This window comes from Theropithecus gelada, chromosome 20, assembly GCF_003255815.1.
Source record: "Theropithecus gelada isolate Dixy chromosome 20, Tgel_1.0, whole genome shotgun sequence".
Lineage (NCBI taxonomy): Eukaryota > Metazoa > Chordata > Mammalia > Primates > Cercopithecidae > Theropithecus > Theropithecus gelada.
In genome coordinates, this window is record NC_037688.1 from 32,260,535 (window position 1) to 32,283,931 (window position 23,397).

The 23,397-nt window shown below is 44.3% G+C and overlaps 1 protein-coding gene across 1 annotated transcript in view; it reads right to left on the reverse strand.

The window, feature by feature from the left end:
* MLKL (mixed lineage kinase domain like pseudokinase) overlaps nt 1–20,847 on the reverse strand; it is a 28,524-nt gene extending 7,677 nt beyond the window's left edge. The window contains exons 1-7 of the mRNA XM_025371562.1: nt 20,340–20,847; nt 20,109–20,200; nt 14,949–15,410; nt 12,587–12,661; nt 11,529–11,712; nt 6,156–6,253; nt 3,021–3,156 (exon numbers count right to left, since the gene is read on the reverse strand). Coding sequence (XP_025227347.1) covers nt 3,021–3,156; nt 6,156–6,253; nt 11,529–11,712; nt 12,587–12,661; nt 14,949–15,408 — 953 coding nt within the window. The 5' untranslated portion in view covers nt 15,409–15,410; nt 20,109–20,200; nt 20,340–20,847. The remainder of the gene's footprint in view (nt 1–3,020; nt 3,157–6,155; nt 6,254–11,528; nt 11,713–12,586; nt 12,662–14,948; nt 15,411–20,108; nt 20,201–20,339) is intronic.
* Between the last annotated feature and the right edge of the window lie 2,550 nt (nt 20,848–23,397).

A 23,397-nucleotide genomic window follows, 5' to 3' on the forward strand; every position in this document is an offset into this window, starting at 1 on the left:
CTTGAGGTCAGGAGTTTAAGACCAGCCTGGCCAACATGGTGAAACCCCGTCTCTACTATTAATAAAACTACAAAAAATTAGCTGGGCATGGCGGCATGCGCCTGTAATCCCAGCTACTCGGGAGGCTGAGGCAGGAAAATTGCTTGCACCCAGGAGCTGGAGGTTGCAGTGAGCCAAGATCATGCCACTGCACTCCAACCTGGGCGACAAAGTGAGACTCTGTCCCAAAAAGAAACTCCCAAAGTCCCCCAAACAAACGAAAAGAAGGTGCTCCCAGGAGAAACGGTAAGGGAGTAGAGGAAGCAGGATGGGGAAAGAGAATAAATCAAGCAAGAGGTTGATTTCAGGTGAAATCCTAGGCTCAGGTGGTCTCATGGAGACCTGTGGGCACAATTACAACTCAGAGCATGTCCCACAGGAGGCAAAGGAATTGGACTTTTGCATTCACACCAGTCAGTGGTTATGGACTGTGTTGGGGAGGCCAGGGACAGATGGATATAAAACTCGTGAGCACTTTCAGCTGTCTATAAGGGTGAAAGGGCTCCAGTGCCCACAGGCAATCCTCTGAAGATTACAGCTGTTAACTTTTAGTAGCAAAGCCTGCCGAGAGGGGGATGGGTATATAGAGCTAGTAAAAAGGATCAGAGGTCATTTGGAGGGGATATTAAGAGTGTCCCCTACAACATCCAAAAATATTTCTCCTTAAACTCACTAGTTTAGGGAGTTGAGAAGAAACAAACTTGATAATTTCAAATTAATAGCTAAGACAGTGTTTCCAAAAGTATGGGATAAGGTGGTATGCAAGATTATATAAAGGGAAAATTACTCTCCTTTCAATTTGCTCCAATCTTTTGATTACATCAAGGAGAAAGTTGGGGTTTGGTGTTTTTTTTTTTTTTTTTTTTTTTTTTTTTGAGACAGAGTCTTGCTCTGTTGCTGGACTGGAGTACAGTGGCGTGATCTCGGCTCACTGCAACCTCTGCCTCCCAGGTTCAGGTGATTCTCCTGTCTCAGCCTCATGAGTAGTTGGGACTACAGGCACCTGCTACCATGCCCAGCTAATTTTTGTATTTTTAGGAGAGACAAGGTTTCACCATGTTGGGCAGGATAGTCTTGATCTCCTGACCTCATGATCTACCTGCCTCAGCCTCCCAAAGTGCTAGGATTACAGGCATGAGCTACTGCGCCCGGCCTTGGTGTTGGGTATCCTTAACACTTGTCTAACTCTGCCAGTATCTCCACTGTACAAACAGAATGTGGGTTGGACCATAGAACTTCTGGCAGGCAGCCTCATCCAGCCAGAATTTAATTACATTGTTTTGGTTTCATTTGTGGTTACCTATTTTTGGCAAGCGATATGGTTTTCAATTTATGGCAGTAATAGAAAGTGTCCTTTTTAAAAACTTTATTTCCATTTTTTTTTTTTTTTTTTTGAGATGGAGTCTTGCTTTGTTGCCCAGGCTGGAGTGCAGTGGTATATTAGTTCACTGAAACCTCCTCCTCCTGGGTTCAAGTGATTCTTGTACTTCAAGCCTCCTGAGTAGCTGGGATTACAGGCCTGTGGCACCATGCTGGGCTATTTTCTGTATTTTTAGTAGAAACGGGGTTTCACCATGTTGGCCAGGCTGGTCTCGAACTCCTGACCTCAAGTGATCCACCCGCCTCGGCCTCTCAAAGTTCTGGGATTACAGGCATGAGCCACCGCGCCTGGCCTTTATTCAGATTTTTTAAAAGTGAGTCAATGTAATGAAAAATGTTAAGTAAATAACACTGGTAGTAGTATAGTTAAAACCCTGCAGGTGGTTTGCGAGGGACTAACCTTTGGGGACCCTTGGGATTAAGAATCCATAGATTCTGCAGGTGAGAATAGATAGAGTTGCCAAATAAAACACAAGACACTCCATTAAATTTGAGTTTCTGATAAGCAATTAACATACATATTCATGTACTAATATATATATATGCCCACAAATTGTATATGACATACTTGTACTAAAAAGAAATGTGACCAGGCGTGGCGGCTCACGCCTGTAATCCCAGCACTTTGGGAGGCCGAGGCAGGCACATCACAAGGTCATGAGATCGAGACCATCCTGGCTAACACGATGAAAACCCGTCTCTACTAAAAATACAAAAAAATTAGCCAGGCGTGGTGGCTATTTTGTAGCCTGTAGTCCCAGCTACTGAGGAGGATGAGGCAGGAGAACGGAATGAACCCGGGAGGTGGAGCTTGCAGTAAGCCAAGATTGCGCCACTGCACTCCAGCCTGGGCAACAAAGTGAGACTCCGTCTCAAAAGAAAAAAAAAAGAAATGTGTATCCAAAATTTGGGACTGGGTGCAGTGACTCATGCCTGTAATCCCAGCACTTTGGAAAGCTGAGGCAGGAGGATTGCTTGAGCCCAGTAGTTCAAGACCAGCCTAGGCAGCATGGCAAAATCTTGTCTCTACAAAAAATATTAAGAAAAAAAATTGGCTGAGTGTAGTGCTGTGCGCCTATAGTCCCAGCTACTCAGGAGGCTAAGGTGGGAGAATCCCTGAGCTCGGGAGGTTCAGTGAGCTATGATCACATCGCTGCACTCCAGCCTGGGCAAGAGAGTGAGACCCTGTCTCAAAACATAAAATAAAATAAAATAAAATTTGATATTTTTGATATTTAGTATAAGTATATACCATGCAATATTCAGGATGCACTTATACTAAAAAATGATTCATTACTTTCCTAACATTCAAATGTAACTGGATATGTTTACTTTTATGCTAAATCTGTCCACTCCAAAATTAGGGCTTATCCAACTCTTTAAGTGCAGTGTGTACATCAGATTCAACCGTCAGTTCTGGGAGCTGGTGTTCCCTGGGTTAAGCCTCCTTCCTCCCTCCTATCTGTAATCAAAGTAAATAGTAAAACAGTGTATGGGAGGGAAACTGGGGCTTCCGGCCTGCTCTCTCACCATCTCTGAGAGTATCAGAAGTGTGGACAGACCCGTCCAACCCTTAGTGGCGTCTTTTCACCCCGTCGTACCAGTACAGGCCTTGGGCTGCCCCCAGGACTAGGACGATGCGCTTGCTGAGTGTGAGGTCTTCTTCCCTATCCAACAGCTCCCTCAGGGTCCCAAGTTCACAGTACTCCATGACGATGGAGAATTGAGGTGGAGTCACTGGTGGAAAGAAGCCAGGCACTATGAGGATCTGCCCTACTCGAACCTTCCCCTGTCCTTAGCCCGCCTCTCCCCGCCTCAGTACAGATATAGACTGGCTCTGCTGTGAGTCCCATTTCTCCCCCAATTCTCAGCCCACAGTTTTGCTCCCCACCTCCTTGAACAGACCAAATATGCCCAGAATTCCCATCCTCTTCTCCATAATACTTGGCTTGTCGTAATTCTACCTTAAAAAAAAAAATTGGCTGGGTGTGGTGGCTCGCGCCTGTAATCCCAGCACTTTGGGAGACCGAGGTCAGGAGTTTGAGATCAGTCTGGCCTACATGATGAAACCCTGTCTCTACTAAAAATACAAAAAGTAGCTGGGTGTGGTGGCAGGTGCCTGTAATCCCAGCTACTTGGGAGGCTGAGGCAGGAGAATCGCTTGAAGCTGCGAGGCAGAGGTTGCAGTGAACAGAGATCGTACCACTGCACTCCAGCCTGGGCAACAGAGCAAGACTCTGCCTCAAAAAAAAAAAAAAAAAAAAAGGTTCTGCCAGGCATGGTGACTCACGCCTGTAATCCCGGCTCTTTGGGAGGCTGAGGCGGGTGGATCACTTAAGGCCAGGAGTTTGAGACCAGACTGGCCAACGTGATGAAACCTCGTCTCTACGAAAAATGTAAAAATTAGCCAGGTGTGGTGGCACATGCCTGTAGTTGCAGCTACTAGGGAGGCTGAGGCAGGAGAATTGCTTGAACCTAGGAGGTGGAGGTTGCAGTGAGCAGATCGCACCACTGCACTCCAGCCTGAGAGAGCGAAACTCTGTCTCAAAAAAAAAAAAAAAAAAATTTTTCTTTTTCTTTTTTTACTTCCATCTCCTTTTCTTAGTTTAATTCTAAATTTTCTTGAGCAGTTATTTGGGGAATGTCTTCCTCACTCAGCTGGAAGCCCAAGAAGGGAGGAAATGTGTCTGTCTTGTTCACACGGTGCTTACAAGCAGCTTCGTACATCTGTGTGGGAGGAATGAGTGGGGTGCACATGGCAGGGGCAGGTGAGGACTCAGACAAGAAGTTGACATCCCCGTTCATGGGCCTGAGTTGCAAAACTGACATACGACTGGGCCAGGCACCTCAGCGGTCCCCAAGGAGAATAAACGTTGCTGAACGTTTGCCTTTATGTTTTATTTTTTAATTTTTTTAAGACAGAGTCTCGCTCTGTCACCCAGTCTGGAGTGCAGTGGCGTGATACCGGCTCACTGCAACCTCCACCTCCCAGGTTCATGCAATTCTCCTGCCTCAGCCTCCCGAGTAGCTGGGATTACAGGCACCCACCACCACACCCAGCTAATTTTTGTATTTTTAGTAGAGACAGGGTTTCTGCATGTTGGCCAGGCTGCTCTCGAACTCCTGACCTCAGATGATCCACCTGCCTCGGCCTCCCAAAGTGCTGGGATTACAGATGTGAGCCACCGCGCCTGACCTACGTTTGCCTTTAGACTTGGATTCCACACTCTGAAATCAAGTTGGCCTGAGGCTGTGGAGCAACTTCCAAAGGGGATAAGACAGGAGTTGCTCTGTCCACTCTCTAATCAAGAGCAGCAAAACATGACCAGCAGGAGGGGTCATTCCATGAGAGAAAATGCAGTCACGTTGAGGAAAAAAAAAAAAAAAAAAAGAGCCTGTCACATGAGGCTCTTGGTAAAGGGGTTATTTATTTTTTTTATTTTTTTATTTTTTTATGAGACAGAGTCTCACTTTGTTGCTCTGACTGGAGTGCAGTGGCGCGATCTCGGCTCACTGCAACCTCTGCCTCCCGGGTTCAAGCAATTCTCCTGCCTCAGCCTCCCGAGTAGCTGGGACTACAGCACGTGCCACCACACCCAGCTAATTTTTTGTATTTTTAGTAGAGACGGGGTTTCACCATGTTGGTCAGGATGGTCTCAAGCTCCTGACCTTGTGATCCACCTGCCTCGGCCTCCCAAAGTGCTGGGATTACAGGTATGAGCCACTGCAACCGGCCAGGTAAGTTAATTTTGCTTTTAGATTTGCTCTACAGTAATGATGACCAAGGGTGTTTTCCTTGTTTGGGTCAGACAGCTTTATAATTTATTTTTGTTTTTGTTTTTATTTTTTTTATTTTTTATTTTTTATTTTATTTTATTTTTTGAGACGGAGTCTCGCTCTGTCGCCCAGGCTGGAGTGCAGTGGCCGGATCTCAGCTCACTGCAAGCTCCGCCTCCCAGGTTCACGCCATTCTCCTGCCTCAGCCTCCCGAGTAGCTGGGACTACAGGTGCCCGCCACCTCGCCCGGCTAGTTTTTTGTATATTTTAGTAGAGACAGGATTTCACCATGTTAGCCAGGATGGTCTCGATCTCCTGACCTCGTGATCCACCCGTCTTGGCCTTGTTTTTATTTTTGAGACAGAGTCTTGCTCTGTTGCCCAGGCTGGAGTGCAATGGTGCACCCTCAGCTCACTGCAATCTCCGCTTCCCAGGTTCAAGCAATTCTCCCACCTCAGCCTCCTGAGTAGCTGGGACTACTGGTGGCTGCCACCAGACCCAGCTAATTTTTGTAGTTTTAGTAGAGATGGGGTTTCACCATGTTGGCCAGGCTGGTCTTGAACTCCTGACCTCATATGACCTGCCCGTCTCGGCTTACCAAAGTGCCGGGATAATAGGTGTGAGCCACTGCACCTGGCAGCTTTATAATGTTTTAGAGCAACAAGATGCACCCCTCTTCCAGGCTGGCATCTAAACATGTACCCCCTTATTTCCCAGTGGGCTGAAAGGAGAAGATGTGGCCATGTTAGTGCAAACCAACCCTCAGCCTTCAGCGCTGCTCTCCTAAAAGAAGATGAGAACATGCATCTTGGGATGAAAAAAAAATTAACATTGATAATAATCACACTTTGTAGATTCCACCCTTTGTGGTGTTCTTTAAAAAAAGTGCAACACATTGAAACACAGGAGGTATATTCCAGGCCATCCAAAGCTTGACCAATCCCAGAAGCATTCCTTACCTGTTTCATCAATGCAAATCCCGAATATACGCAGGATGTTGGGAGATTCAAATTTCTTCATGGTTTTGATCTCATCGTTGAAAGTCTGCCTCACTATTCTATGAGGATAAAGGGAGAAATCGGGATTTCAGAACTGGAAGGTTCCTTAAGAACATTCAATGTGGTGACTCTGTGTATGTGGGGGTGGGGGTATCAGCATCTCCTGGGGGTAAGAACTGGTGCCAGGATGAGCTCAGCTACTGATGACAACACGTAGAACCCCTCGGGTGCCTGTGGCAGCACAATTAGTCCCTCGGGGTCTGTGAGATATTAATGGGGCTTGCTAATATCTTTTCAGTAGTTAAAATAGTCTGATAGAATTGTATTTTTATGACCTACAGGGCTTTCCTAGGCAAACTAAAAAGTCAAGCATTTGTTATTGTTTTTAGGCCGTAACCTGTTGTTTAGTATATACTCTGACAGATGGTGGTGTCTGTCTTTTTTTTTGTTTTTTAAATTGGAGACAGGGTCTTGCTCTGTCGCCCAGTCTGGAGTGCAGTGGTGCGATCTTGGCTCACTGCAGCCTCCACCTCCCAGGTTGAAGCGATTCTCATGCCTCAGCCACCTGAGTAGCTGGAACTGCAGGTGCATGCCACCATGCTCGGCTAATTTTTGTATTTTTTTTTTTTTTGTAGAGACGTGGTTTCACCATGTTGGTCAGGCTGGTGTCAAACTCCTGGCCTCAAGTTATCTGCCCACCTCCACCTCCCAAAGTGCTGGGATGACAGGTGTGAGTCACCATGCCCAGCCTGTGATGAGTGTCTTTGATTAATAAAAATAAGGATATTTATTAAGTGAAATCTTATAACCAAAATTCCTTTCAAAACATGGGCCTTAAAAAATGTGAGCAGGTAAATTATTAAAGAGGATCACTGGAACCACCAACTCAATCCAATCTGTTCATTCACTCTGAGTCTTAGATTCAAAGGGTAAAGGAGGCTTGTCCAAGGTCTGTCAGAGAAACAGGGCAGGTTCAGAGCCTACAAAAATCAATTGTATTTCTATCTGCTAGCAATTAACAATCAAAAGATTAAATTAAAAATTGTCATTTCCAATAGCATAAAGAGAATAAAATACTTAGCAATAAATTTATAAAAGAAGTGCAAGTCTTACCCTGAAAATTTTGTACTTAAATTGTTGAAAGAATTTTGTTTTGGTTTGTTTGTTTGTTTTTTGAGACGGAGTCTCACTCTTGTTGCCCAGGCTGGAGTGCAATGGCGGGATCTCGGCTCACTGCAACCTCTGCCTCCCAGGTTCAAGCGATTCTCCTGCCTCAGCCTCCCGAATAGCTGGGATTACAGACATCTGCCACCACGCCCAGCTAATTTTTGTATTTTTACTAGAGACGGGGTTTCACCATGTTGGCCAGACTAGTCTCGAACTCCTGACCTCAGGTGATCCTCCTGCCTCAGCCTCCCAAAGTGCTGGGATTATAGGCTTGAGTCACTGCACCTGGCAAGAAATTTTAAAAGATCTAAAGAAATAGAAAGATGTCCTATGTTCTTGAATAGGAAGACTTTGTATCATTAAGATGATAACATTTTCCAAATTGACCTACAGGTTCAGTGCAATCCTTACCCAATTTGTAGTTGGTTAAAAAAAAAAAAAAAAAAAGCAAAAACGAAAACAGAAATTGACAAGATATTCCTAAAATTTGTATGGAAATGAAAGGAATTCAGGATAGCCAAGACACTCTTGCAAAAAAAGAACAAAGCTGGAAGACTCATACTTCTCAATTTCAAACATATCACAAGGCTACAATCATGAAAACAGTATAGTGCTATCATAAGACTAGACAAATAGATCAGTGGAATAGAATTGGGAGTCCGGAAGTAAAGTCATACAGATAAAGCCAGTTGATTTTTCACAGTTTTTTTTTTGGAACGCGCTCTGTCACCCAGGCTAGAGTGCAGTGGTACAATTTCTGCTCACTGCAACACCTGCCTCCTGGGTTCAAACGATTCTACTGCCTCAGCCTCCCAAGTAGCTGGGACTACAGGCACCTGCTACCACGCCTGGCTAATTTTTTGTATTTTTAGTAGAGATGGGGTTTCACTATGTTAGCCAGGATGGTCTTGATCTCCTGACCTGGTGATCTGCCCACCTTGGCCTCCTAAAGTGCTAGGATTACAGGCATGAGCCACTGTGCCCAGCCAACGCCCAGCTAATTTTTATATTTTTAGTAGAGATGGGGTTTCACCATGTTGGGTAGGCTGGTCTCGAACTCCTGACCTCAAGTGATCCACCTGCCTCGGCCTCCCAAAGTGCTAGGATTACAAATGTGAGCTGCAGTGCCAGGCCAGCACAGTCTTTTAAACAAATGGTTCTGGCACATCTGGATATCAACATGCAGCAAAATGAAGTTGAATGACTACCTTATACAATACACCAAAATTAACTCAACATTGGAAACCTAAATATAAGAGCCAAAATTATAAACTCTTAGAAGAAAACACAGGAGGGCCAGGTGCAGTGGCTCAAGCCTATAACCCCAGCATTTGGGGAGGCCAAGGTTGGTGGATCACTTGAGGTTAGGAGTTTCAAACCAGCCTGGCCAACATGGCAAAACCCGTCACCACTGAAAATACAAAAATTAGCTGGGCATGTTGGCGCACGCCTGTAGTCCCAGCTACTCGGGAGGCTGAGGCATGAGAATTGCTTGAACCCAGGAGGTGGAGGTTGCGGTTGAGCTGATGTCACACCACTACACTCCAGCATGAGTGAAAGAGCAAGACTCTATGTCAAACAGAACAAAATAAAAAAAACCCCCAAACCTGTACATGAATGTACACAGAAACATTATTCATAATAATCAAAAAGTGGAAAAAACACAGGGTTCATTAACTGATCAATGGATAAATAAGATGTCCATACAACAGACTATCATTCAGCCATAAAAAGGAATGAAGAAATGATACTTGCTACAATATAGATGAACCTTGAAAATATTATGCTAAGTGAAAGAAGCCAGACTCAACAGATCACGTATTGTATTATTCCATTTACATTAAAGATTTGGAAAAGGCAAATCTATAGAGACAGAAGGTAGGAGTGTTGCCTGGGGCTCAGGATGGTGGTGATGGGGGTGAATGAGGAATGACTGCTAGTGGTATAGGGTTTCCCTCCTTCCCTCTCTCCCTCCCTCCCTCCCTTCCTTCCTTCTTCTTCTTTTTTTTTTCATTGGAGTCTTGCTCTGTCACCCAGGCTGGAGTGCACTGGCACAATCTCAGCTCACTGCAACCTTGGCCTCCAAGGTTCAAGTGATTCTCCTGCCTCAGCCTCCCAAGTAGCTGGAATTGTAGGCTCACACCACCATGCCCAGCTAATTTTTGTATTTTTTGTAGAGACGGGGTTTCACCATGTTGGCCAGGCTGGTCTTGAACTCCTGACCTCAGGTGATCTGCCCGCCTTGGCCTCCCAAAGTGCTGGGATTACAGGTGTGAGCTACTGCACCCGGCCTGTAAATATACTTAAAGTCATTAAATTGTACATTTTAAATAGGTAAATCTTATGGTATGTAAAATATATCTCAATAAAACTGTTAAAAATATGGTCTCAATCAAAATCTTGATCGCATTTTGAGGAGTGTGATAAAACTTTCTTTGATATTTATTTAGCTAAGTCAACCCGAAAAAGAAGAATCAGGAGGAAGTTCTTTACCAGATACCAAAACTTACTGCAAAGTCACATGAAAAACACAGTAACAGCGTGTCATTGATACAGAAACAGACAAATTGATCAGTGGGAAAGATTAGAGAGATCACAGTCAGATCCATGTCTATATAAAAACTTAATATACAATAAATATGGTACCACAAATCAACAAGGAAAAGACAGACCACTTAATAGATGGTATAGAGAAAACTGACTTACTATGTGGCTAAAAATAAAAGTTAGCCCTACATAATGTCACATACAAAGGTGGATTCTAGTAGGTGGATTAACGTGGATTAAAACCTAAATATAAAAAATAAAACTGTAAAGTTAAGAGAAGAAAATATAGAATGCTTTTAAGATCTCGAGGTGGGGAAGGGTACCTCCAGAGCACAAATAAAAATCTGCAATATCTAAAGCTGACAAGTGCTTGATTTCCACAATATACAAAGATCTACAAACAGACAAGACAAAAGCAGCAACCAAGATGGAAAAAAGGGCAGAGGATATGAACAGGCAATCTATGGAAGAGAAAACCCAAATAGCTAAAACATGTAAATAAGGGCTTGAATTCATTAGTAAAAACAGAAATGCAAGTTCAAATAACTACAAGATATTGATCACTTTATAACTAGAAGGATGAAAGTAATTAGAAATCTGGATAACACTAAAGGTTGATGAGGTTGCTTGTGGGAGTGTAGGCATAGACACTCTGTTCTGAAGAGTTGCCTGGTAGTACTTAGTCACTTAATATACGCATATCCTATGGCCCATCGTTTTCTCTCCTGGTGCTATATCCCAAAGAATTCTCATACAGGTCCCTAAAGGGATACTTAGTATGGCACCTTTTTGATAGGGAGAAGTTGGAAGTTGACTGGATTTCATCACTGGGAAAAAAAAAATAGACAAAATATATGGCTCATGCCTGTTATTCCAGCACTTTGGAAGGCTGAGGCAGGAGGCGCTTGAGTCCAGGAGTTCCAGACCAGCCTGGGCAGCACAGTGGGACCCTGTCTCTACAAAAAATTTAAAAATTAGCCAAGCATGGTGGTGCACACTTGCTGTCCCAGCTACTTGGGAGGCTGAGGTGTGAGGATTGCTGGAGCCCGGGAGGTTAAGGCTGCAATGAGCTATGATCTCACCACTGCACTCCAGCCTGGACAACAGAGTGAGACCTTGTCTCAAAAAAAAATAAAAATAAAAATAAAAAATTGGCAAAATGGGGATCTTCACCATGGATGGCAGATAGAAATTAAGGAGTCCAAGTATGGAACATGTTTCATGATGTTGAGTGAGAAAAATGAGGAAAGGAGGTAACAGACACATAACTCTACCAGTTGTGAACAGGAAAAATGTATGCATACATTTTACAAGAACAGATACAAACAAAACACACTAGAATTACTGTCTGGGGAGGGGATGAGCAACTGGGAAACAGGGTTGGAAGAGAAAGTTTTTTTGTTTTTTTTAAATATATACATGAATAAAGGAGAGAAAACTAGAACTGAGGTAGAAAGATGTATTTAAGTCAAGACTGCTCTTTAATAGTGGAGAGCAGTCATTTAACCCTTTGAGGCCCAGGCTTCCTCATCTAAAAATGGAGACAATACCCCTCTCTCCCTGGAGAGTTACAGAGAATAAGTATTAGTACACACGAGAGAACCACACGAAACAACTTACGCAATGCTGCCAGCCTGGGGTTTGTTGAATACTTTTATGGTCACTGGAGCTCTGTGGTATTCTCCTTTATAAAGTGTGCTGACTTTATTTTCCCTTAGCAGAATCCACGGGGATCCTGAGAGCTGCTCCTTCTTGATCTCCTTGATTTGCTCTTGCGGGATCTGCATGCATTTTGGTAGTAAACCTGACCTCATCCCCAAGAGGAAAGACGATAAAAGAGTCAATGAGCAGAGGAAGGGGTCCTAAGGGAGGTGGCATCCTTGTGATGTGTGAGTGGGAAGCTCTACAACATGAACCAGAGCTGGTCGTGGCTGGGGCTTCTGATCGACTCAGCCCAAGGGAGCGGCTCCAATGCCTCTGAGTGACCAGTAGAGACACAGTTGGATAGTTAACAGAATGTGTCATCCACTTCCTTTCGCTCCTCTTCAAATCCCACCTGTCCCTCCAGCCTTAACCCTCATCCAGACTCGTCTATCTCATCCTGGAAGGATCGCTATTCCTGTTACCCAGAGCTTGGCATTTGAGCATCTGGCATCTGGTCTAGTCATTTCAGATCTAGTAGTTAGGGACATAGTTCAAGCTCAGTAACCTTGCTGTTGTGTGTTCACTGTCTGTCTTTCCTCTTTTCTCCTCTACCCCATGTGCTCCTGGAAGTCAGTGTCCTTCTCTGCATCTGAGTCCCCTCTTTGTATGGCTTCTGGCATAAAACAGATACAGTTTTGTTGAATGAATGAATGAGTGGGCATTTTAAATTTGATTTGAATTTTTTCTTGGAAATTCAGCAACCGAACTGAAGCTTTGATGCTATTCATAGAGATTTTTAAGCACTTTGACAGCTGTTAGAAGATATCTTACTGGTCAAGAAGCCGCCTCTGGATGTTATTCCGTGGACAGAAGCCTGGGCTAGCCATGAATGGATCCCCAAACCTGTGGGCTGCTTCCAGTCATCCAGCACAGAAAATGGACAAACGCAGGGGTAGGGGGAGGCTGGGGTCCCAGTAAACTGATGACTTCTAGTTTGGGGGCCATCAGAAACAGCAGGGCACATGAAAACTTACACTGCCTCAAAGTTTCCTTGATTTCTTTCATGTTGATTTCTAATCGTCTCAATGAAGCTTCTATTTCTTCATTATCTGCAGGAAAAAAGGGCAGTGAATGCTCAAAACAAATTAAAATCACATGCCAATCAAAACTAAAATGCTAATTAAAACTGTTGAGATATCATTTTTTACTTATCATATTCATTATGATGGGATTACTACTGATCACCAATATTCAGATTTCTACTTCTAAGCACATAGGAAATGCATTAAAGCATAGCTGGGTAACTCACTTTGGCTAAGAAATGAAGGAAAGAGATGTCTGTCACTTCCCAGAGGGAGCATTTAACTGACTCTGCATAAGGTTCCAACCTGGCTGCTTTGGAAGTGAAGAAAGTTTGTGTCAACAGAGGAGTGCTATACTATTGAAAGTATCCTAGAAGGAGGACATTCACCTTGGAGAGTCCCCTGGACTTTGCCTGAATGAGAAATAAACTTGTTTTTTTAGAACACTGAGTTGTTGTTGTTGTTGTTGTTTTTTAAACCACAGCATAATCAAATCTATCCTGATTTATATACTCAGAAACACGTTTGAAAATTTACAACACACTATTTACAATGGTCAGCCATCCCTGTCTGCCCAGGACTGAGGAGTTCTGGGGACATGAAACCCTTACTACCAAAAGTGGGAAAGTCTCTTATGGGAAAAGTATAGAGAAGCAGATAACCTCATGCATCGTTGGTAGGAGTAATATCTGTGCAACTTCTATCAAAATTTAAAGTGCTTATAGTCTTTGACCTAGTGATTTTACCTAATAATTCCACTTCTGGGAATTTCTCATAAAGATATCTTGAAATAGGCCAGGCGTGGTGGCTCATGCCTGTAATCCTAGCACTTTGGGAGGCCGAGTCAGGCAGATCACTTGAGGTCAGGAGTTTGAGATCAGCCTGGTCAAACTGGTCAGTAGAGATGGTAAAACCCCGTCTCTACTAAAAATATAAAAGTAAGCTGGGTGTCATGGCACATGCCTGTAATCCCAACTACTCGGGTGGCTGAGGCACAAGAATTGCTTGAACCCAGGAGGCAGAGGTTGCAGTGAGCCAAGATTGTGCCACTGCTCTCCAGCCTGGGTGATAGAGCAAGACTCTGTCTCAAAAAAAAAAAAAAAAAAAAAAGAAAAGAAAAGAAAAGAAAGAAGAAAAGAAAAGAAAGAAAGAAAAGAAAAAAAAGTTCTGGTGATAGATGGTGGTGATGGTTTCAGAACCATGTGAATATACTTGATGCCACTGAATTAGCATCTAAAAATGGTTGAAATGGTAAATTTTATGTTATGTATATTTTATCACAAAAAATGGGAAAAAATGATGGGTGTATGTATTGGGTTGTTTTCGAATTTGTATGCTGCTGGTATGATCATACAACAAAACAAAACAGTAGGATAGATGCAAGTAGGAAAACAAGCTATATAATTCCGTGGATATTTACATGGGAGATATTTAAAATTATTTAATGAGAAAAGAAGAAACAGAACAATGTGTTTGGTATGATGCTGACTGTGTGACAACAATAAAATATAAATACTTAAATCTCCAGAAGGGTATTCAAGAAACTGGTAGATTGTGTGATTGTATCTCACATTTTGATAACGGTTGTACAAATATCCTTCTACCAACAATGGATTAGATTATCAGTGTGTCTATATGGTTTCCATTAGACTTCCCCAGTTTCAGTACTGAAGGTCTCATGTCCTCAGAACGGGAAACGGGGCCCTCGAGGTCAAGGAGGGAGATTTACTTCTCATGCTGGCCCCCCTCCACCCTTTGGTTTTGGAGACAGAATCTCGCTCTGTCACCCAGACTGCAGAGCAGTGGAATAATCATGGCTCACTGCAGCCTCGACCTCCTAGGTGACTGTAATCCCAGCACTTTGGGAGGCTGAGGCAAGAGGATCACTTGAGGCCAGGAGTTCTACACCAGCCTGGGCAACATAGTGAGACTCTCTATCTGCAAAAAATAAAATAAAAATTAGCTGGGCATGGTGGCATGCACACCTATAGTCCCAGCCACTCCAGAGGCTGAGCTGGGAGGATCACTTGAGCCTGAGGCTACAGTGAGCTATGACTGTGCCACTGTCCTCCAGCCCATGCAAAAGAGACCCTGTCTCAAAAAATGAAACAAAACAAAAAACTCCTCCTCTACACTGACTTGCCCAAATTTCACCAGCCCTCACCGTATATCTGGGCCAAAGGATGTTAGGAGTTTTGAGCTACAAGTATGTTACAGCTGCTCAAACTTCATCCTTGCTGCTCCTTTGGTGAATTAAAGTGAGGCTAAAATGTGTTCAACTGCACTCCCACTCCCCACCAAAAACCGAACTTGCCCCTTCTTAGCATCTGGAAGGCTCGCCTGTCTTCGTCTGCATCCTGCTGATCTTCCTGTGCCCAGGACGCTCCTTGGCTTATGCGTGAAACAGGCATGCGTTGCTCAATCTGTAGTAACAGCGAGAGCTCCTTCCAGACGTCATTCAGGTTCTTGTTCACATCCTTGAAGAGTATTTTGTCCTGGCTTGCTGTTAGAAACCTGCAGATATTGGATCTATTGCTGAATTTTTCTATCTCCTCATTAGCCTCCTCCAGGGCAGCCTTGAAGCGGTTCATGGCTGTGGTTAACTTCTCAGAGGGCACGCTCCTCTTTCCTTGGTCCTGGAGCATCTCCAGAGACTCGACCAGGCCGAGGACGCGGTGGCCCAGGCGCCGGCACTGTTTCTTGCAGTATTTCATCTCTTCACACCGTTTGTGGATGACCTGGCCAAGGGTGATAATATGCTTCAAATTTTCCATGCCTGGAAGAAATGAATGTAATTTGGTGAAATCCCCAAATCTCCTGCATATTCACTACTTGGCTAAGAAAGAATCAAAGGGGTCTGTGATTTAAATGCCTGAGGAGGTCTCCCTAGCATTTTCATGCAAGATGGAGATGGTTTGCTGCCCACCAAAACCTGTTCTGCCCTCCCACAATAATAGAGTTGTAGCTGGGAAGAGCCGGTCCAGCCAGAACTACATCTCCCAGCCTTCCTTGCAGCGTGATGTGGCCATGTGACTAGTTCTCACCAATGGGGTGTAAGTGCATGTGACCCGCTCTACTTCGGACTGGGGCAACTTTGCTGCCTCCACAGACTCTCCCTTTGCTGGCTGGCTCCGCGTGAAGAAGCGGCCCTAGGGGTGGTGGAGCCCCAAGAAGGGTCCTGAGTCCCTGGATCATCACTTGGAGAAGAGCTACCCACAGACCTGGAACGTCTGTCATGGACTGTTAAGTGATCAAGGAATAAACTTGTATTGCATGTAAATTTTCAGGTCGATATGTTTACATCAGTTTCGCCTATTACAAATATATCCTGCTAAAGTGTAGAGGTTTCAGGGGCCAGGCAGGTAATTCAAATGAGTGAAGTGAGCTGGGCTAGTCTTTACTGCCACAGATAAGTATGTTTCTTTCTCTTTTTCTTAAAACACGTGGACTGTCTATCTTTCATTTTTCCTACAAAAATTTGTTCAGTTTCTTCCTACAGTGCTTTAAGAAAAATGCAGCTGAGCGAGGTGGCTCCCACCGATAATCCCAGCACTTTGAGAGGAAGAGGCAGGAGGTTTGCTTGAGGCTAGGAGTTCCAGATCAGTCTGGACAGCAAAGTGAGACCCTTTCTCTAGAAAAATAAAAAATAAAATAAAATAAATAAAATATAAAATTGGCTGGGCGCAGTGGCTCATGCCTGTAATCCCAGCACTTTGGAAGGCTGAGGAGGGCAGATCACTTGAGGTCAGGAGTTGGAAACCAGCCTGGATGGTGAAACACCGTCTCTACTAAAAATATAAAAATTAGCTGGGTGTGGTGGTGCACGCCTGTAATTCCAGCTACTCGGAAGACTGAGTCAGAAGAACTGCTTGAACCCAGAGGGCAGAGGTTGTACTATCACAAAAAAAATGTAATATATTACATATATATTGTAATACATATATAATATTCCATATATATAATATATATAATAAATTAACCTGGTGTGATGGCACACACCTGTAGTCTCAGCTGCCTGGGAAGTTGAGATAGGAGGATTTCTTGAGCCTAGGAGGTTGAGGCTGCAGTGCCAGCTTCCTACTCTCAACCTCTCTGTCTTCTCTGAACATGAGTGAGGAAGCACAGAGCCCTGATCCTAAAGCTTAGAATGAGGCTAACCTGAGCATGGTAGAATGGAAAGGGAGAAAGAATCTGAGTCCTTGATGAGAACATTGAGCCACTGGTTTGAACTGACACTGAAGTGTACCCCACCCCCTAACTACAGGTTTCATGGACCAATGAACTCCCTGATTGTTTAAGGCAGTTTGAATCATGTTTGCTTTATTTGCAACTAAAGCCAACTGTGTTCAGCAATGAATGATGATGATAATGATGATGCTAGATCTCTCAATTCACCCACTACATCCTAAGTGCTCTGGAACCCCCAGCTCTCCATGGTTATTTTCATTTAACAGATGGAGATACAGGCTGGGCATGGTAGTTCTTGCCTGTTATCCCAATATTTTGGGAGGTAGAGGTGGGAGGATTGCTTGAGGCCAGGAGTTCCAGACCATTCTGGGCAACACAGCGAGACCCATCTCTACTAAAAATACAAAAATTAGCTGGGACTACAGGTCCCAGCTACTCAGGAGGCTGAGGTGGGAGAATTGCTTGAGCCTAGGAGGTCAAGGCTGCAGTGAGCTATGATGACACCACTGCACTCCAGCCTGGGAAACAGAGAGAGACCCTGTCTAGAAAAAACAAACAGGTGAAAAGTGAAGACGCTGTGGTTCAGGGAGGTTGCATTCAAATAATCACAAGGCCATGAAACCAGTTTCCAAAGTATTTAAAATAAAGTTAGGGTAGGGTGTGATGGCTCAAACCTGTAATCCCAGCACTTTGTGAGGCTGAGGCCAGGGGATTGCATGAGCCTGAGTTCGAGACCAGCCTGGGCAACATGGTGAAACCCTGTCTCTAGAGTGTGCCACTGACTCCATCCAGCCTGGGCAACAAAATAAGACTGTGTCTCAAAAATACCACCACTACCACCAATAACAACGACAACAAAAAACAAAGTTAGTTTTGTTGTTTTTTTTTTTTTTTGAGATAGAGTCTCGCCCTGTCACCCAGGCTGAAGTGCAGTGACACAATCGCGGCTCACTGCAACCTCCACCCCCTGGGTTCAAGCGATTCTTCTGCCTCAGCCTCCTGAGTAGCCGGAACCACAAGTGCTTGCCACTTCGCTTGGCTAATTTTTGTAGTTTTTAGTAGAGGCGGGGTTTCACCATGTTGGCCCGGCTGATCTTGAACTCCTGACCTCGTGATCCACCCGCCTCAGCCTCCCAAAGTGCTGGGATTACAGGTGTGAGCCACCACACCTGGCCTTTTTTTTTTTTAACAGCTCAGTGAAAAAGGTAGGTTAAGTATTACCACCAGTTTATAGATTAAATAACAGCTTGGCCTGGAGCCCAAATATGGCTTTAAAAATTGAGTGAGGCACTGGCAGAAGTGAAACTAAATAAATGAGCAATTGATATATTTGCATTTTTGCTGCCTGAGAGTTACAGTGATTGGGCAAGGGAGGTAAGAGTTATTAGGGCACTCCTAAAAAGACTAGCTGATCTCAGACTACCCAGCTATTCCCACATGCTAAGCACGTATCTTCAAGGCTATGTCTTGGGAATTGTGAGGGCAAAGAGTTTTACACTTTCTCTGTTGCACCAGAAACAGAAGCACATGTGACAACGTTGTTCAAGGAATCTTGCAAATTTTAGCTTCCTAGCTCCAAGCTCCAGTTATCTTACTACCAGCCTCATCAGAAAGCCATATCTCAGCACTAACTAATCAGAAAGGAAAGTGGGGAAAATATTGCACCCATAGAAGTAACAAACAATTTAAAATAATTAATTATACAGTGGTGGCATGGTATGAAGAAAATTGTAGCGGGCGCAGTGGCTCACGCCTGTAATCTCAGCACTTTGGGAGGTTGAAGCAGGTGGATCACCTGAAGTCGGGAGTTTGAGATCAGCCCAGCCAACATGGTGAAATTCCATCTCTACTAAAGATACTAAAATTAGCTGAGCATGGTAGCAGGTGCCTGTAATCCCAGCTACTAGGGAGGCTGAGGGAGGAGAATTGCTTGAACCCGGGAGGTGGAGGTTACACTGAGCCAAGATCATCCATCTCAAAAGAAAAAAAAAAAAGAAAATTGCGCAAAACAAAGCTTGAAGAAAGGAGGAAAGAGAAGAAGTGTCATGTTTCTGGCTGGGAAGACTAAAATAGACCAACCCAGCAATCCTTCCCAAATTTAAATCCAATTTAATGCAGTTCCAATAAGACATCTAATGACATATTTTGGCATTGAAACAAAATGAAAAGTTCATTTGAAACAGGAAATTAGTAGGGATAACTAGGATTTTAAAAAATAAAGAAAAGGGGACTTGCCTATATGACATTAAAATATATTAAAAACTGCAAAACATCGAGAAAAAAGCGCCCTACAATAACTTCAATTGTTTAAGGGCTTATTAAGTATATGTGCTCTAAGGGAAGAAAGGGAATATAAATATATACACACATAGACTGGGCAATTTGAATTTCTAGGAACTTATGATGCAGAAAGCTTGTGTGTGTAGATAGATGGCTACTAAGATGTTCACTGCAGTGCTATTTATAATATGTAAAACAAACAACTAAGAATATGTTCAGGCCAGCTGCAGTGGCTCACACCTGTAATCCCAGCACTTTAGGAGGGCGAGGTAGGAGGATCACCTGAGCCCAGGAGTTTGAGACCAGCCTGGGTGAAAAAGTGAGACCCTGGCTCTACGAAAAAATACAAAAGAAATTTAATTGGGTCTGGTGGTGTGCACCTTGTAGTCCTAGCTACTTGGGAGGATCTGGCGGGAGGATCACTTGAGCCCAGGAGTTTCGGAGGCTGCAGTGAGCTATGATTGTACCACTGCACTCCAGCTTGGGCAACAGAGGAAGACCCCATCTCTAATAATAAATACATAAAAAGAAAAAGGGGATTATGTTCATATGTTACGATGAGAAAACACGTTACTAATTTTAAAAGTGAAAAATCTTTAAATGGCAATAATTCAAATTCACCTCTTCCCTCCAAAAAATAAAGATAAAATAAAATAAATAAAGATTATCAGACATTTACCTCTTCCCCCTCTCTCTCTGTCTCTCTCTCTCGCCTTCAGCCTGCAAACCTGAAGGCTTCGTTTTTCTGAGAAGACATCAGGTTACTTGTTCTCGTGTCCCTGTCCTCCACGACCCCCACCGCTACTGGGCCTCTCGCTTTGGCAGAAGGTAGTGCGAGATCCGAGCAGGCAGCTCCACCATCAGAGCCGAGGAAATGAAACCAACTCGGTCCTGAGTTCCAGGAATTCGGACCGGGCCACCTCACGCCCGGTTCTTCCCGTCACTGCCCAGGAATCCGGCTGCAGCCCCTCGGCCCCGCCGCCTCCTGGGGAGACCCCATGCTCACCTTCGTGCCTCCCCCGAGGGATGTGCGTCCAATCTGTCCCGTGCAGAGTTCCAAAAAGCTCGCTCTTCCGCCTTCTTTCCCACGACCGCCTCCTGCCCAGGCGAGAAGTCTGCAAACACGAGGCCCGCGGGAATTCCCCTGCACCCCCTTCCCTGGTGTCCGCGCCCTGCACTCCGCTGGCCGTACCGGACACCACACGTGGCTGGCGGCGACAAGGAGCCCCGATCCTACCTGAGGGAAACCCCGGCCACTGCAGCTGCACTTGAGTAGGGTCCCTCCACTCAGCTACTTGGACGGCTGTTTCTGTCCTGTGCCCTCCGGAGGCCACCGCCTCAGGTCTGGGACGCCTGCAGGGAATGCTGCGACACTTCCCCCTCCGACCTGGCTCAGCTGCCAACCGTCAGGCTCACCGTGCCCCGGCTCCCTAGAGCCGCTTTCTAGGAAGCTCAGAACCACGAGTCCTCCCTTCCTCCTGCTATGCTCCTCCTGTCCTTTCCACCCTCTCCCTGCCTTCCTTAAAGTCACTCTGTAACTACGCTGTACACGTCAGTGCCAGGCCTTCTTTCGGGGCTGGGGATTCAGAATAGAACAAGGTCCCAGCAACTACTATAACCAGGACACGGTGTGGGAAGGACTGGAAGTTTAGAGAAAACCTGCAAGTTGGAGAGGCGCTTCGGGTGTTTACTTCTCTGTGCTGGATAATATTGGCGGGGTGGGGAGGGTACTAGGGAAGAGACACCAAAGTGGGAAAAAAAATCACTTCCTCCTTTAAGGTCATTACAGAACATCCTGTTATAGTGTGAGTCAGGTTTTCTTAAGATTAACTACATCTTCAGCTAGAAAGTCTAAGTAGTGTCACGCATTTACTCAACAGACTATTTGCCTCTGAAAGAACAGAACTGGGGGCTGGGCGCAGTGGCTCATGCTTGTAATCCCAGCCCTTTGGGAGGCTGAGGTGGCCGGATGACCTGAGGTCAGGAGTTGGAGACTATCCTGGCCAACATGGGGAAACCCTGTCTCTACTAAAAATACAAAAATTAGCCGGACATGGTGGTGCATGCCTGTAGTCCCAGCTACTCGGGAGCCTGAGAGGGGAGAATCACTTGAACCCGGCTTTGGTGATTGTTCGCCCTGCTGTTGTTCTTCCTCTCCTGAACCATCCGTTTTCTTCCTGTCTTAGGTGAAGAGATTCAGGTGAGGCAGGAGAATAGGGTCTGCAGGCAGGGAACATAAAGCTGATTCACGCTGACTTCCTAGAGCTAAATAAAATGGAAACACTGCAGCTATGACAGGAAATATTTTCTTCATTTACATATGGTGTTCACTGAGTAAGTGACTTAGCAACTTAACTTCATCTTCTTCATTTACATAGGGTGTACACCAAGTAACCAATGGAAACCTCTAGAGGGTATTTAAACCCCATAAAATTCTGTAATGGAGCTCTTGAGCCCCTATGCTCAGGCTGGCTCCCACCCTGTGGCGTGTACCTTTGTTTTCAATAAATCTCTGCTTTTGTTGCTTCATTTTTTCCTTTCTTTGTTTGTGCCTATTGCCCAATTCTTTGTTCAAGACTCCAAGAACCTGGACACCTTCAACAGGTAACACAGGGGCATGTGATTTATTGAAGGAAGGCTCTCAGGAGAGCGGTGGGTAGGATAGCGCAGGGGAAGAAAAAGTGAAACAAGGATGTAGTCAGTGGAGGTTCCATGGGGAGGTCTGGAACATGAAGCTCTGGAACAAGAGGCAGCCTCTTTTCTGCCAAGGGCAATCCTTCCAGATGAGGGGGAAGCTGTGTGAGTCTTTGGCTGTCAACATTCAGAGCAGCTGCAGGATGGGTATACTGATCTGCTATAAACAAAATCACAATGTATAACCTTTTGGAATTTTTTTCTTTTCTTTTTTTTTTTTTTAACTGTACCACCATCAATGTACAAGACATTCAGTTTCTCTGCATCTGCAGCAGCATTTTGTTTTGTCCCTGTCTGGATTTTTAGCTATTCTAACAGCTGAATAGTGATATATCATCATGGTTTTTTGTTTTGTTTTGTTTTGAGATGGAGTCTCACTCTGTTGCCCAGGCTGGAGCGCAGTGGCACCATCTCAGCTCACTGCAACCTCCACCTCCTGGGTTCAAGTAATTCTCCAGCCTCAGCCTCCCAAGTTGCTGGGACTACAGAAGTGCACCAGCACACCTGTCTATTTTTTGTATTTTTAGTAAGACAGGGTTTCACCATATTGGCCAGACTGGTCTTGAACTCCTGACCTCAGGTAATCCACCCACCTTGGCCTCCCAAAATGCTGGGATTACAGGCGTGAGCCACCATACCTGGCCTCATCATGGTTTTAATTGGCATTTCTTTAGTGCCTGGTGATGATGTACATGTCTTCGTGTGCTTGTTTGCCATCTGTTTAGCCTCATTGGTGAAATGTCTGTCCATGTCTTTTGCCCAGTTTTAGTTGAATTGTTTTTTAAAAACTTGAGTTTTGAGAGTTTAAATATTCTAGATATTAGTCCTTTGCCAGATATGTGGTGTTCAAATGGTGGTGGAGTAACTGAACAAAAAAATGAACTTCACCTAAACCTCATTTTCTATGCAAAAATCGCCTGAATGGATCATAGATTTAAATGTAAAATGTAAAACAAGGAACCTTTTAGAAGAAAGCAGAGAGAACTGTGCAGAATTAAAAGACATTTCCTGTTGAGAAAGTGTCAGTGTTTGAAAAAAGTTTAAATGAGCCTTTAAAAATTTTTTTACTTTTAGTAGAGACAAGGGTATCCCTGTGTTGCCCAGGCTGATCTTGAACTTCTGAACTCAAGCAATCCTTATGCTTGGCCTCCCAAAGTGTTGGGATTATAAGCATGAGCCACCATGCCTGGCCAAATGAGTCTATTTAATTAGAATGGCTATTCATACTAAAAATTGTACAATATTGAAAATAATTTGGCTTTATCTTGGAGTTGCCATTTAAAAAAAAACTCACAAAAATTAAAAACAAACAAACAAACAAACAAAACATGAAGTAGAACATGTAGAAGAAAATCTTCAGGACCTAAGGCTAGGAGAAGAATTCTTAGGCATGACACCAAAGCTGTTATTTTTTTTTTCTTCTCCTTCTCCTTCTCCTTCTCCTTTTCTCCTTCTCCTTTTCTCCTTCTCCTTTTCTCCTTCTCCTTCTCCTTCTCCTTCTCCTTCTCCTTCTCCTTCTTCTTCTTCTTCTTCTTCTTCTTTCTTCTTCTTTTTTTTGAGACGGAGTCTCCCTCTGTTGCCAGGCTGGAGTACAGTGGCGT